The sequence below is a fragment of the Octopus bimaculoides genome, chromosome 26 (genome assembly GCF_046866305.1).
Source record: "Octopus bimaculoides isolate indiv1 chromosome 26, ASM4686630v1, whole genome shotgun sequence".
Lineage (NCBI taxonomy): Eukaryota > Metazoa > Mollusca > Cephalopoda > Octopoda > Octopodidae > Octopus > Octopus bimaculoides.
The window spans coordinates 30083843-30099935 of NC_142953.1; the positions used below are offsets into that span (position 1 = coordinate 30083843).

Here is a 16093-nt window from a genome sequence, read left to right on the forward strand (position 1 = left end):
TGCTGCTATTAGCATGCACACACACACACACAGTGTTCTCTTTGTCTTTCTCCTCTCACTTCTGCCTCCACTCCACATTCACATGTGCTACTCTCTCCTTCCTTCCTTCCTTCCTTGTCTCTCATCCACTCGCCCCACCCCACCCTTCCACACCTCATAACAACATGCCTACACACGTCCCCTACCACTCTCTCTTTCTCATACCCTCTCACTCACTCACTCTCTTTTTCCAACACCGTCCACAACAACAGGGAGCTGACCTCCACCTTCTCCGTTGTGTGCCACCAAGTTGACCTGTCCAAGAGTCAATTGGAAGATGAAATCAATAAAATCCAGAAGGACATTGACCAGTTAAAGGACGTCACTTCCAAGTCAAAGACACTCAGGTTTGTGACATTGCTGCTTCAACCTCTTCTCCTCCTCCTCCTCCTCGTTGTTGTTGTTGTTGTTAAGGCAGTGATCTGGCAGACAGTATTTCTTCCAACTGTTTACGTTCTGAGCTCAAATTCTGCTGAAGTCAACTTTGTCCTTTGATACAATAAAGCACCAATCAAGGACTGGTGTCTGATTCACCTCTCCTTGTTTCTCTCTGGAAGAAATTCACTGAGAGATATTTGGGCTGCTCCAAGTTTAACCCTTTTGATACCAACCTGACTGAGACCACCCTTCGTTCCATGGTACAAACTTAATGTCTTAAACTGATCTAAATTAAAACCATTCTGCAGAATTTCATGTTAATTTATTCTTCATGCATCAGCTTAATAATGAAATTATTTTACTAAATTCTTGCTTTTGTAATTAATTGAAACAAAATCTGTGTTTCAACAGAAATATGGTAACAAAAGGGTTAAAGTGATTTAGAGGAAAACCTTACGTTCAACTTTTGTATTGATTCATGTTTCAAACACAAGCTTAATAATTGTAGAGTTATTTTACTAAATTCCTCTTTATTTTCAAAATTAAGTTAAACAAAGGTGCAGGTGTGGTTGTTGTGGTGAGAAGCTTGCTTCCTAACCACATGGTTCCAGGCTCAGTCTCACTGTGTGGCACCTTGCGCTGGTATCTCTTACTATAGCCTTGTGAAAGAATTTGGTAGAAGGAAATTGAAAGCCCGTTATGTATGTATATATATGTATATATATATATGTGTGTGTGTATATATATATTATAATCAAAGATAAAAATCTATATAGGATTTTATCAGGTAGCTAGCATGTAAAGATTTTTAGGTATGGATTAATAGAGTAGTTTGCCCTTATCATTTATTTATATATGTTTGCGTTTATGTGCATGTCTTTGTGTCTGTATTTGTTTTTCTCCTCCCACCCATCACTTGACAACTGTGTTTACATCCCTGTAACTTAGCGGTTCAGCAAGAGACACCAATAGACTAAGTGCCAGGCTTACAAAGAATAAACCCTGGAGTCGATTTCTTCAACTAAAAGAAAATTCTTTAAGGTGGTGCTCCAGCATGGCCACAGTCAAATGACTGAAACAAGAAAGAGATTTGACAACAAAAGGGTTTGAACTGATTTAAATGAAAACCCTCAAACTTCTGTGTTAATTCATGCTTCAAACATTAGCTTTAATAATGACACAGTGACTTTAATAAACTCTTTGTTATTTTCAAAATTAATTGAAATAAAGGCATTGTATTTCAATGAAGGGGTTAAAGTTACCCAAGACATCCTTTACAACTGCCCTCAACAGTTGAGATTCTTGCTCTTATTGTTATTGATTCGAAATTGTAGTCGTAGTTGTTGTTGTTTTCTGTGTGTTGAAGGCCTCAGCAGCCAAATAAGTATTGCTCTTGGCATCATCTTTAAACATTTTGATATTCAGATAGCTCTGTCGAACATAAGGTTCATTTATACCAGTGCCAAGTAAAGGGCACCTGTGCTGGTAGCATGTAATAAGCAGCTAGTATGCTCTGTAAAGGGGATGGTGTTAGGAAAGGCTTCCAGCTGTGGAAACCATGTCAGGACAGACAAGTGGGGCCTGGTGTAACTCTCCAGCTTTCCAAAGCCTCTCAAACAGTCCAACCCATGCCAGCATGGTAAACAGACATATGATGATGATGTAATTATTTATTTTCAGAATGACATTGTAGGGTAGGTGTGAGAAGCTAGATTTGCCCAGTTTGAACATAAAACAGAATATTTTAGCCGGATTCCAGCAGTTTGAACCTGAAGCAGGTAGAAATATTTTGACTGGATCTGACCAGTTCCTAAATGCAAAAGGCTTTCCACTCTGCCATTTTGTTTTACGTTTTTCTTTCTTTTTTACAGAAACAAAGCTGATTGGTTAGACAGTGAATTGAAGTCCTTCACCAACCAATACCTCCAGCATGAGGTTTGAACCAGGGTCCAGTTTAGTTTTACGTATGGATGCAGCTGCTTCTGTCCACTATGATAGACACAGTGACCGAGTGAAGCAGAACTCTGCTTGTTTGGCAACAAACCGAGCTGTCAGTTGGCAAAGAACTGTAAAAAGCGGGGACAGTTTCATGAAGTCTGATCTGATTAGTTGGTCAGCTGATTCCATCATCTATGTATATTAAAAGTACAGCCTTATAGCTTTGTCTTCTCTCTCTGTCTGTCTGTCTCTCCCTCTGTCTGTTTCTTGAAGATTCTGTGGACTATACTATCAGAGAGTGTATATATTATGTGTATCAGCAGGAGATGAAACCACATATACACTTTATATGCATGTGTATATAAATATGTACACACGTGCATACACATACACACACACACATACATACATATACATATGCACACACATATACATACCAGCCTATGTGTGTGCATATAAGTTTTAGTGATTCCAACCAAAACCATGTTGATGCACTATCTTTGTTTCTGCATGAATCTCTGTGTGTGTGTGTGTGTGGATATGTTGACACAGACATGACCAAATGGTTAAGAAATTCACTTTACAACCATGCAGTCCCAGGTTCATTTCCACCATGTGCCACCTGGGACTGGTGTCTGTTTCCATTGACCCAAATATCCTGCTAACTGAAAACCGATGGATGGGATCTGTGTGTGTGTGTGTGTGTGTGTGTATGAATGTATGTGTATATGAGTGTGCATGTAATTATATATATATATATATATATATACTCATGCATGTGTATATGAATGTATGTGTGTGTCTATGTTTATGTATGTATATGTATGTATGTATGTATAGATATATACACACATACACACACAGAGGAAGTTTATAAATGGAAAATAAATTCTCTCTAAAAGTGTTCTCTATTTTTCTCCCCCCCCCTTTCTTCTCTCTCTCTCTCTCTCTCTCTCTCTCTCTCTTTACACAGGATCTTCCCTATTGGGAGCCCTCTACCTAGGACCAGAGCCGTCTTCAGTGAACTCTTAATACAAAACCTTATTGGTGGTGAATTCTCAAAGGACAAGCACCATTCTAGATGGGGATCTCTTTTGTGGAACTTTATAGAAAGATCTCTGCAAGAATCTGTATTTATTTCTCTAACCCAGATTACAATACTTATTAAAAAAAAAGAAAAATCAAAATATTATATATTGAAATAATATATCTTCACAAAAATTTCAAGCATATTATTATTATTATTATTGTTATTATTATTATTATTATTGTTATTATTATTATTATTATTGTTATTATTATTATTATTATTGTTATTATTATTATTATTATTATTATTATTATTATTATTGAAGGTGGGGAGCTGGCAGAATGATTAGCATGCTGGGTGAAATGCTTAGTAGCATTTCATCTTCCGCTATGTTCTGAGTTCAAATTCCGCCAATGTTGACTTTGTTTTTCATCATTTCGGGGTTGATGAAATTAAGTACCAATTGAAGACAGGGGTCGATACCATTGACTACCCCCCACCCTCAGCCCTTCTACATAATGGGGGCCATGTACCTAGAGTAGGAAGGCTTTATTACTCTTATTAACCAGCTGTGCTGGCAGAATCCTCATCAGATCAGACAAAATGTTTACTGACATTTCTTCTGGCTCTTTTTACGTTCTGAGTTTAAATTCCACCAAAGTTGATATTATTTTTATGTTATTTTGGGATAAAACAAAGTACCTATCTACTAATGGGGTCAATCTAATCAACTGACCCTCCCCACCTCAAAATTGCAGGCCTTATGCCTAAATTTAAAACCATTATTATTATTATTTTTATCATCAGAGGTGGTAAGCTGGCAGAATCGTTAGCATGCCAGGCAAAATGCTTAGCAGTATTTCGTTTGCTGCTACGCTCTGAGTTCAAATTCCACCGAGGTCTACTTTGCCTTTCATTCTTTCGGGGTTGATAAATCAAGTACCAGTTGCGTACTGAGGCCATTGCAATCGACTTAATCCCTTCCCCAAAAAATTTGAAGCCTTGTGCTTCCAGTAGAAAAGATAATTATTATTATTATTGTCGTTTTTGTTACTAGGATGGTAACTTAGCAGAACATTACCACCCTTGGACGAGATGCTGAACAGCATTTCTTGTGGCACTTTACACTGAGGTCTGCTGAGGTCAACTTTGGCTTTCATCTTTTCAGTGAAATAAGTACCAGTCGTGCACTGGGGTCAATATATCCAGCTTACCCCCACCGCACAATATCAAGTCTTGTGCCTAGAGTAGAAAGATTATTATTATCATTATTAGATATTAATTATTAAGCAGAGAATGTCTTTATTTTTGTTAATTGTTTGAAGTGAACAAGAGTCCTATTGTTTCCTTGTCTTTTAATCTTCAGGTGAAACAGGAAACTAAATTAATCTAAGTGGAGAAATATTAACCATCTTTTGTAAAATTGGTGGGTTTGATGTGGAAACAGCTCAAATTCTGTATAAAATGTAATCAATGAAATGACTTTACAAAAGTGTTTATTATTATTGAGTGAGAGAGCAGTGCATGCCATCAAAGTGACACTGGGGTAAAATATACGAAGCCCATTATACCCATCGTGACTACCCGTCTAATAAGGGTACACCAGGCACGTGCATCACAACCATATGTGCGTGACATGGTGATCTCATATCAAGATAAACAGCACATGACCTCGCAGGTGGGGCCCAGTTAGAATTTTCTTCAGGTCGAGTAGCCCATCCTGCTCAAAAGTTCCCTAAATAAGGTTTGTTTAAGGATGTTGAGCAAAACACCCATGTTTCCAAGGGTGAATTATCCAAACCCCAAAGAATTCCTCTCACCACATGGCTATGATTCTCCCCCACTACTTCTGCTCGTGATCAGAGATGCACATATCGTCAGCCACCAAGGGACATGCTCAACTGGCTACGGTCAAACAACTGACCAGCAAATCTGTGGTATTGAGCAGAATATTTGCTGTAGATCATCTTTTATACCAGACAAAACAATGTCCATGATAACACTTCCAATCAGTTAAGGTCAGAAGCCAAGGGAGCCACTGCCTGGGACTGCCTCGGGGCATTATTATTGTTGTCATTAGTATTGTTGTCATTAGGGCAGCAAGCTGGCAAAATGCTTCACGGCATTTCGTGTGTCTGCATGTTCTGAGTTCAAATTCTGCCGAAGCCGACTTAGCCTTTCATCCTCTCAGGGTCTATAAATTAAGTACCAGTTGAATACTGGCGATCAGTGTAATCGACTAGTCTCCTCCTCCAAAATGTCAGTCCTTGTGCCTTTAGTAAAAAGGATTTTTATTATTATTATTATTAGTGCTCGGGTGTTGAGCTGGCAGAACTCCTTTGCAGCATTTTTTTCTGCTTCTTTACATTCTGAGCTCAAATGCTATTGAGGTTGACTGTCAGGGTGGATTAAAAATAAGGATCAGTCAAGTACTTAGGGTTGATGTAATTGACTAATTCCCTCTCATCAAAATTGCTGCTCTTATCCAAAATCAGAAAGAATTATTATTAAGGTGGCTTTTTAGCCACTTGGATATCAGAAACTTTAAACTGCTCAGAGATTTCACCTGAGTTGGAAAGTCCTCTCCATTGACTCAGCTTTTTCAAGCTCATACTTTATCTAAAAAAAAAAGAACTACCTGGGTATGTGGTAAGAAGCTTGCTTCCCAACCACGTGGTTCTGAGTTCTGCTCCACTGCGTAGCACCTTAGGCAAGTGTCTTTTACTATAACCACAGATTGATCAAGGCCTTGAGAGTGGATTCAGTTGTTGGTTGTCAAGGTAACGATGACACATCAATGCTATCACATAATTTTCAAAATGCTCGTTATTTTTATTAGAATTACAGTAATCCCTCGATTATCACGGGTGTTATGTTCCAAAACCTCCCGCAATAGGTGGAAATCTAGAAAATAGAAACAGTACTGTATGTTTTTTTTATTATTTTTCTATAATTTGTATATATTTATTTTATTATAAATGCAAAACAACACTACGGAGGAATCGATGTAAGCTTAAACTGTAATAGATGATGGATTATTGTATTTAGTGATGTATTTTTCCTTCACTGATTTAGCGTATTTTAGACTAAAAGTCTTCACATTATGACATTTAGAAAGCTCTGAAGAAGCAGTACTAAACAAAGATCACAACTTTGCAACAACCACCAAGTGTATTCCATACTTGGACATAATAGCCCTTATTGAAGAGATGGCCATAAAGATACCAAAAGCTCAGGGAGATGAACTAAGGTGGAAAGTGAGACAGGTACTGGAAAAAGCAAAACTTCCTAAACCAAGACTACAGAGTGACAATTCCATCATAATACTTCCAGCAGACAAGGGAAATGCTACAGTGGTGATGAAGAAATCTGACTATTCGGAAAAACTGGCAAGTGATGGTAGCTATAGCAAAGAAAAGAAAGACCCAACTCTGAAAACAGAGAGGAAGTTGTCACAGATCTTGATCAAGAACAAGGATCACTTTACACCAATGAAGTACACACAACTGACTCAACACCACAGTAAACTACCACACATGTATGGTCTCCCCAAGATTCACAAGGATGGTATTCCATTAAGACCTATAGGGAGCTGTAGAGGTTCAGCATGTCATCCACTGAGCTGCTTCCTTGTGGATATAATCAGTCCATTAGCAGGAAAGTCAACATCGTACGTGAAGAATTCCACCCATTTCACAGAATTGATCAAGGATACCCCCATTGAATCCAACCAGATGGTGAGTCTAGATGTGATAAGTCTGGTGAAGCACTATCGGTGATACAAGATAAACTAGTGACAGACACCCATCTAAAAGAACGCACTAGTATACCAATAAGAAACTTGATAGTAATGTTTGACCTTCTGTGTAGAAACTACCTACTTCAGTATGGACATTGATGTATATCGACAAGAGGAGTGTTTAGCTATGGGTTCACCATTATCACCGGTAATGGCCAATATATACATGGAATACTTTGAGAATTTGGCTTTAGGATCAACACCACTAAAACCAACACTATGGTTACGATATGTTGATGACACGTTTATACTCTGGCCCCACCAGGAAGATGTCCAAGCGCTGTTAGATCACGTGAACTCAATAAAGCCATCAATACATTTCACAATGGAAAAGGAAAAACACAATCAGCTTGCATTCCTAGATGTATTAACATGTACCAAGTATGGATTCAGGACATCTGTATACCACAAGCTGACCTTCACTGGACGATACCTCAACTTCAATTTCCACCATCCATACAGTGTAAAGAGAGGAATTGCTCAGTGCCTAAAACATCGAGCAAAAAATATAAGTAGCGATTGTGATACACACCATGAAGAATTGATCAAGCTCAATAATGATCTGTTGAGTAACAACTACCCCAAAAACATAAAATCCACTCCAATTATGAAGAGAGGATGAAACCCATAAACTGACCACAGTCTGTCCACCCCATGTGAAAGGCCTCTCCGAAAAGATGCAAAAGATATGCAGCTCGTATGGCATCAGGACAGTATTCAAGAGTAATACAACCCTTCACAAATACCGCCTTCGAGTAAAACCACCAATAGAAGAGAATATGACCAAAGACTGCGAGTACTCCACCCCATACAGCTGTGGTAGGTTATAGAAAGGCAAAACATGCCACCCCCTTAAAATAAGGGTAGAGGAACATCGCAAAGCTGTGACACGAGGAGATATTGATAAATTGGGTATAGCTGATCATGTATGGAAAAATGGAGACCACCTCCCCCTATGGGACGAAGTTAAAATAATAGACAGAGAACACCACTGGAAAATATGAAAACTAAAAGAAGCAGCACATATGCTAGGACAGAACAACCTCCTAAGCCGACTGAGTGTAGATATGAACAGCATATGGGAACCGGTATTAAGGAAGGATAGGAGAATATTAGATTTATAAGCCCTAAAATTCACTCCATAATTGCCCACGGAGCATATGGCATAGTGGTTTAAGAGCACAGACTACTAACCCCAAGATTCTGAGTTCAATTCCAAGCAGTGACCTGAATGATAATAATAATAACATCAAAAAATACCTTAGGAATTTCCCCAAGACACCTGATGAAGGCTGGAGGGCATATCAGCTGAAACATGTTAACAACAAACAAGATTAGGACAAATATCTGTGAAATGTAAATAATGTAAGCTTTCAGTTTCCATCCAATCAAATCCACTCGGCTCAGGGGGAGCAAAATTCTTACCACACAGCCAGGTAGATTTTTTGTTTCTAATATTCGATTACAAAATGAACCAAATATCATGTACTCAATGGAAGATTTTAAAAGTCAAAGTGTGAGTGATTTGATGCATCAATTATCTTGTTAGACCACTTCCATGTTTGCCATTTTATTTTGACAATTCCACTCACAACTGCCTCTGTTAGACGACCCTTTTCTGCATTGAAGCGAATTAAAAACAAGAGAGGAGAGACTGTTCAGGGTTGGCTCTTAGAACAATTGGAAAAGATTTCCTCCAAAAACTGATTAAAACAGAAGATTCTATGAGAATCTAATAAATATATTTGCTCTGAAAGACTGGAAGAATTGAATTAATTTACAAAATGAGGTAAATAAATTTTTTTTATACTTCTTAAAAATGATTTTAAAAGTATTAAAAGCAATTACCATGACCACATTATGAAACTAAAAGAGTTCTCTTAATGATAAGCAGTTGGCTTCCCAACCACATAGTTCTAGGTTCAGTCCCACTGTGTGGCACCTTGGGCAAGTGTTTTCTATAGCTTTAAACTGACCAAAGCCTTGGTGGTGGATCTGGTAAATGAAAACTGAAAGAAGCGTGTTATGTAATGGGGACATTATGTGTGTGTGTGTGTGTGTGTTACAGGGACATAATCAAACCAACACCAGTTGTCAAGCAGTGGTGGGCAACAAACACACGTGGACACACTCAAACGTGTGTGTTGTCATCATCATCATCATCATCATTTAACATCTGTTTTCCATGCTGGCATGGGTTGGACAGTTTGACAGGAGCTGACCAGCTGAAGGGCCGTACAGGCTTCATGTCTGTTTTGTCATGGTTTCTATGGCTGGATGCCCTTCCTAACGCCACATAGATATATATGTGTGTGTGTAAGACGGTCTTCTTTCAGTTTCCACCTACCAAATCTATTCACAAGGCTATAGTAGAAGATACTTGCCTAAGGTTGCCATGCAGTTGAATGAACCATATTAATGAATTTTCCAAGTTTCATTATCGTCATTTCCTGCTCAGTTTGTTACCCCCTTTTTTTTTAAACAGATGAAATTACATATTAACCGACTTTTAAACAAACGAAAACAATATTTTAAGAAGCATAAAAAGATTTTAAGCAGCAGAATTGATTCTAACATCCATGCAAATAGGAAAATAGACGGCGCTCTTCTGAGTCAGCAAAACAAATAGGCAAATAGTCGATCCTAGTATCAGTACATGGGGGACATTACAAGTAATTATCTTTTGCGTAACCCCTACCAAATTGGTGGATTTCGGGCACATCGTAGAAACAGGTGAATCTATGATGTGCAAATACAACGGAGGATGGGATAGAGGGGGATCAAAATACGTTTTTAGTCTTTAGACCGTTTTTCTGAAACTCTTCTACCACTTATTAAAGAATTTATCAAACCAGGGACGACTATATATTCTGATTGTTGGAGTGCGTCGTACAATGGGATTACTGAAATAGATGTGACACCAAAATACACCCTGGAAGAACGTAAAAAATACGTTTTAAGAGTAATATGGGGAAGATTCAACAAAAAAATTATTTACTTTGTGTTTTATTTACTTCATTTACATGTTTTGGGCATCCGCGCTAGGTACTCGTTGTAGGATCGACTAGCTTGCGCGAGTGCGCGCACCGGGACCACTCTTCTTAAATAGTACTTCTTGAATCGCTTTTTAGATTATGTTTAACAACAGCAGTGTTAATTTTATTTTCAGGTAATGCTTCGATATTAGTATATGACGTCAGTCACGAGTGCGTTTTGTTCAACTCTGTCGAGCAGAATATAGTCACATCATAAGCTGTTACCGTAAGATTATCTGGCACTATCACGCTATTAGATGTCAGAAGTGAAAGTAGTCGCTGTCTGTCTGCCTGTCTGCATGCATGCCTGTTGCTGGTCTGTCAGCCTGCTTGCCTGTCTGCCTGCATGCCTGCTGCTGGCCTGTCTGCCTGCTTGCCTGCTGAGCTATCTGTGTGTCCGTCTGTCTGTCTGTCTGCTGGTTTGAGTTGATACTTTGGCTTACTTACTGATATCTATCTACTATGTATCTATCTATCAATTATTAGAAAACACAAATTTAATATAAAAACATATTTCCTGAAATTGCAAATTATTTAAAATATAAAAATATAATTTTCAACAGAGAGAATTTATCAAAATAGAAAACAAATGAAGTTTGAAGTTAAGTTTAAAAATAAATGTGATACTTATGCTCCGTAGATACTTATACTCTGTAATGTTTCAAACGCATGGATATAGGTGTCGAATTTGTTCCAATAACTTCTGGAAGATCTCGTCCTTGAATTCGTAACGCCACATGAATTCTATTAGATGTGTTTGCAGCAAATTCCGGGTTGTCCCATTTTCTCTTTTGTTCTGGTTCTTGGCATGTTTCCATAGGCATTCGATGTGATTTGTTGTGGCAAATGTAACCGGATCAACAAAATTTATTGAATGGTTCACGGTTAAATGTCTATATCCTAGCGTGTTTAGTGTATTATATGAACGCCAGAGGTCAGAAATTATTGTTGTTCCTGGTAAAATCCGCTCTTGTATAATTTCTAAAAGGGTATCAGATGATCGATCTTCTACCGCAACTAAAAAACATCTTCTCGTATCTCTTTCTAACGCACCAAACACCCACTGCGTTTTAACCCGATGGCCAACATTATATTTTCTTCTAACAAACGCACTTTCATCTATCTCTACTATTCGGTTTGGTCCGCCTAACTTAATATTTTGCGCAATATAATACTCTGCACATACATCACGGCAGTAATTCCTCCAATCTGTTACAGCTACATTTGCTATACGACATTCCTGGCCTAAATTCTTAGCTAAATCTCCCTTAGCCCAATAATATAATATATCTATAATCTGCTCGCTTTTCAGTTTGCTATTATCTAGAAATGTTCCCTTTCTAATGGAAATCAGTTTTCTACAAGGCCTTCCACATGACCATATCATGCCATCGGACAAATTGTTTTTGGCCACTTCCCTCATGCTAGCTCCACAAGAGGGACATATTTTTTCAGTATTTAACAATCCGTATGTCTTGAGCCAGTGAATACTAGCTGCTGTTGTTGCGGTGGCGATGGCAATGTCGCGGTGATTAATTCCATTTGCACTGGGATATGTAGAAGTCATCGTGAAAAACCTGCAACTAATTTGTTCTCGTGTAGATTTCAATTTGAATTACGCGCGCTTTTGGGTGTTCGTTGGTGGGTATGATGGGTAATTCTTGTAGAATTCTTAATTCTTGTAGAATTCCGTAGAATTCCGTAGAATTTAAACAAGCGAAGGTAAGGTGGACGAGAATTTAAACAAATGAAGTTCAGTTTAAAGTTTATAAATAAATATATTTCATTCCATGTTCAGTTAAAACTTTATGAATAAATGTATTTTTGCATTATTCATTATTGTTTTTTAAAAATAAATCACATATACCCATCATACCCACCCAAAAGCGCGCGTAATTCAAATTGAAATCTACACGAGAACAAATTAGTTGCAGGTTTTTCACGATGACTTCTACATATCCCAGTGCAAATGGAATTAATCACCGCGACATTGCCATCGCCACCGCAACAACAGCAGCTAGTATTCACTGGCTCAAGACATACGGATTGTTAAATACTGAAAAAATATGTCCCTCTTGTGGAGCTAGCATGAGGGAAGTGGCCAAAAACAATTTGTCCGATGGCATGATATGGTCATGTGGAAGGCCTTGTAGAAAACTGATTTCCATTAGAAAGGGAACATTTCTAGATAATAGCAAACTGAAAAGCGAGCAGATTATAGATATATTATATTATTGGGCTAAGGGAGATTTAGCTAAGAATTTAGGCCAGGAATGTCGTATAGCAAATGTAGCTGTAACAGATTGGAGGAATTACTGCCGTGATGTATGTGCAGAGTATTATATTGCGCAAAATATTAAGTTAGGCGGACCAAACCGAATAGTAGAGATAGATGAAAGTGCGTTTGTTAGAAGAAAATATAATGTTGGCCATCGGGTTAAAACGCAGTGGGTGTTTGGTGCGTTAGAAAGAGATACGAGAAGATGTTTTTTAGTTGCGGTAGAAGATCGATCATCTGATACCCTTTTAGAAATTATACAAGAGCGGATTTTACCAGGAACAACAATAATTTCTGACCTCTGGCGTTCATATAATACACTAAACACGCTAGGATATAGACATTTAACCGTGAACCATTCAATAAATTTTGTTGATCCGGTTACATTTGCCACAACAAATCACATCGAATGCCTATGGAAACATGCCAAGAACCAGAACAAAAGAGAAAATGGGACAACCCGGAATTTGCTGCAAACACATCTAATAGAATTCATGTGGCGTTACGAATTCAAGGACGAGATCTTCCAGAAGTTATTGGAACAAATTCGACACCTATATCCATGCGTTTGAAACATTACAGAGTATAAGTATCTACGGAGCATAAGTATCACATTTATTTTTAAACTTAACTTCAAACTTCATTTGTTTTCTATTTTGATAAATTCTCTCTGTTGAAAATTATATTTTTATATTTTAAATAATTTGCAATTTCAGGAAATATGTTTTTATATTAAATTTGTGTTTTCTAATAATTGATAGATAGATACATAGTAGATAGATATCAGTAAGTAAGCCAAAGTATCAACTCAAACCAGCAGACAGACAGACAGACGGACACACAGATAGCTCAGCAGGCAAGCAGGCAGACAGGCCAGCAGCAGGCATGCAGGCAGACAGGCAAGCAGGCTGACAGAGCAGCAACAGGCATGCAGGCAGACAGGCAGACAGACAGCGACTACTTTCACTTCTGACATCTAATAGCGTGATAGTGCCGATTATCTTATTCCACTTCGATACATCAAACAGAAGAAGCACGCAGTCGACAAACACGTGCTCACGGAAACTAACGAATATTTTGTTTTCATTCGTCTATTCAAAACGAAGCTACGCCCTTAATTAATCGATTCCAAAAGGATGAAAGGCAAAGTTGACCTCGGCGGAATTTGAACTAAAGATGGATGAAATAGCACTAAGCATTTTGTCGGGCGTACTAACGATTCTGCGAGCTTGCTGCCATAAATGATAAAAACTGATTAAAAGTTTATTTTTTTGAAACTTGGGAATATATTTCTATTTAAAGACATTTGATAAGCGACTTTTAAACGCAGACATATGTTTCGATTGGAAAACTCAAGTCTAGTTTCATTTCTTCACCAAATTGTTTTTGATTTCATTAGAGCGATACAAGAGGGGGTACGCTATAGTCAAAGATCGCTAAGTGTTGTAGGCATAAGCGGACGGACTCGTCACGTGATCAGAAGGAAACGCAGAATAAGTATTGCTATATAACATTAATTTAAACGTGCTGCAGTCAGCTGGCCGGTTAGCTCAGTTGGTTAGAGCGTCGTGCTAATAACGCGAATGTCGTGGGTTCGAGCCCCATACTGGCCAATCCAATATTTTTTTTTTTCTTTCCATAGTGTTTTTTTTTGCATACATACGATGGACGTATGTGTACAGTTGTGTTTTATTCTCAGATCACTGTCCTGGAAGCGTTCCAATCGTGACTCTCCTGTTTTTTGTTTTTTTAACTAGAGTTCTTTTGTCTGTAATGGGATGATCCACCCCCCCCCCCCCTTCGGGTGCTGAATAGAAGTGGAAGCGGAAGAATAGTTAAAATGCTTATCGGCATTTCGTCCGTTCAGTGGACTTGTGCAGAAATTATAAGGTCGATAGTTTCGTTCGTTGGCAATAATCCTCTCTCACTAAGGGCAGAAGGCCTGAAATTTTGGAGGAGGGGACGGGCTTGTCCATATCAACCCCCACCCCCCTCCCAGAGCTCGAGAGATGAGAGGCAAAGTCGACCTCAGTGGAACTCGAACTCAGAACGGACGAAACAGCGCCGTTGCTAACGATTGCTACCAGCAGCTCGCCACCTTAATTTTATACACACACACACACACACACACACTGAGCACATATACACATACAGACACTAACGATAATATACGTAAATAAAAAGAAAAAAGCGCGGGTTTTCTGAACAGTGAAAGGGGAGATCACCGATGAAGTTGTATACGACAGCGACATCAGCTCTCTGGTTGGTGATCCAGACGTTGCACGCTGATTGACAGCATGACTAAACGACCACAACAACAACAACAACAACAGGTTCGACACTTGCAGCAGAAATAAATAAATACCACCGTCGTCGTCATCATCATCATCATCATCAATACCATGACGAAGAACAACAGTAATAATAATAATAATAACCACCATCAGCAATAAACGGAGCAGCAGTCAATCAGTCAGTCAAGTAAGCTGTCAGTTCCACTACCACCGCCACTACAACCACCATCACTACTACTACTACTACTAACTGTATAATAAACCACCACCGTTACCCTAACTTCTTAAGTTCAAATGCAACAAAAAAAGTGTTGAAAAGGAATTACACTCAAATACACACACAGACATATATTATACACACACACAGACATATATATTATACACACACACACACTCATGAATTAATTAACAGCCAAGAACAAGAAAAATATAAAACAAAGATAGCAAAAACAAAATTGAGAATGAGACAATTACAGACTTAAAATGTAAGAAAAACAACATTTTGATTGCTTGACTATATATGTATGTATTAGGCGCAGGAGTGGCTGTGTGGTAAGTAGCTTGCTTACCAACCACATGGTTCCGGGTTCAGTCCCACTGCGTGGCACCTTGGGCAAGTGTCTTCTACTATAGCCTTGGGCCGACCAAAGCCTTGTGAGTGGATTTGGTAGACGGAAACTGGAAGAAGTCCGTCGTATATATGTATATATATGTATGTGTTTGTGTGTCTGTGTTTGTTCCTCCCCCTCCCCCCAGCATCGCTTGACAACCGATGCTGGTGTGTTCACGTCCCCGTAACTTAGCGGTTCGGCAAAAAGTGACCCGATAGAATAAGTACTAGGCTTACAAAGAATAAGTCCTGGGGTCGATTTGATTCGACTAAAGGCGGTGCTCCAGCATGGCCGCAGTCAAATGACTGAAACGAGTAAAAGAGTATATATATATATATGTATAGAAACACATGTAATGTACATATATTAATATACATATATCTACAGTGTGCATATATACATTTGTGTGTATACATATGTGAGTATGTCTGTATATGTATGTGTGTGTGCACACAATTATATATACGCATGCATAAATATACATACAAAATGTATGTATATGTGTGCGTGTATATATATGTATACACATGAATGTATGTTTATTGTGCATATACATGTATTTAATTGTATGTGTCTGTTTATTTATTCATGTATATGTGTGTTTGTTTATATATGTACATACATATATATAGATATACACTTATATATGTGTGAGTATATATATGTGTGTGTATTTATACATGTGTGTGTA

The 16093-nt window shown here is 38.2% G+C and overlaps 2 protein-coding genes and 1 non-coding gene across 6 annotated transcripts in view; all 3 read left to right on the top strand.

Annotated features, from left to right (window-relative positions):
* LOC106881618 (mitofusin-2) overlaps nt 1-3576 on the top strand; it is a 53121-nt gene extending 49545 nt beyond the window's left edge. For 2 of the 4 annotated variants that reach the window (XM_014932082.3, XM_014932083.3), the window contains exons 17-18: nt 252-386; nt 2289-3576. In XM_014932082.3, the coding sequence (XP_014787568.1) occupies nt 252-386; nt 2289-2358 (205 nt within the window). In that variant the 3' untranslated portion in view covers nt 2359-3576. Of the gene's footprint in view, nt 1-251; nt 387-2097; nt 2196-2288 lie in introns of all 4 variants that reach the window. The other 2 variants (XR_016238509.1, XR_008266864.2) reach the window with 2 other exon arrangements.
* A 3315-nt stretch (nt 3577-6891) lies between these two features.
* Nucleotides 6892-8965, top strand: LOC149131031 (uncharacterized). Its single transcript, XM_089342653.1, has one exon. It carries the CDS (start codon nt 7273-7275, stop codon nt 7804-7806), a length of 534 nt encoding a protein of 177 aa, XP_089198779.1. The 5' UTR covers nt 6892-7272; the 3' UTR covers nt 7807-8965.
* A 5071-nt stretch (nt 8966-14036) lies between these two features.
* On the top strand, nt 14037-14110 carry Trnai-aau (transfer RNA isoleucine (anticodon AAU)). Its single transcript has one exon. It is a non-coding gene; the product is annotated as a tRNA-Ile (tRNA).
* Nucleotides 14111-16093: the final 1983 nt, after the last annotated feature.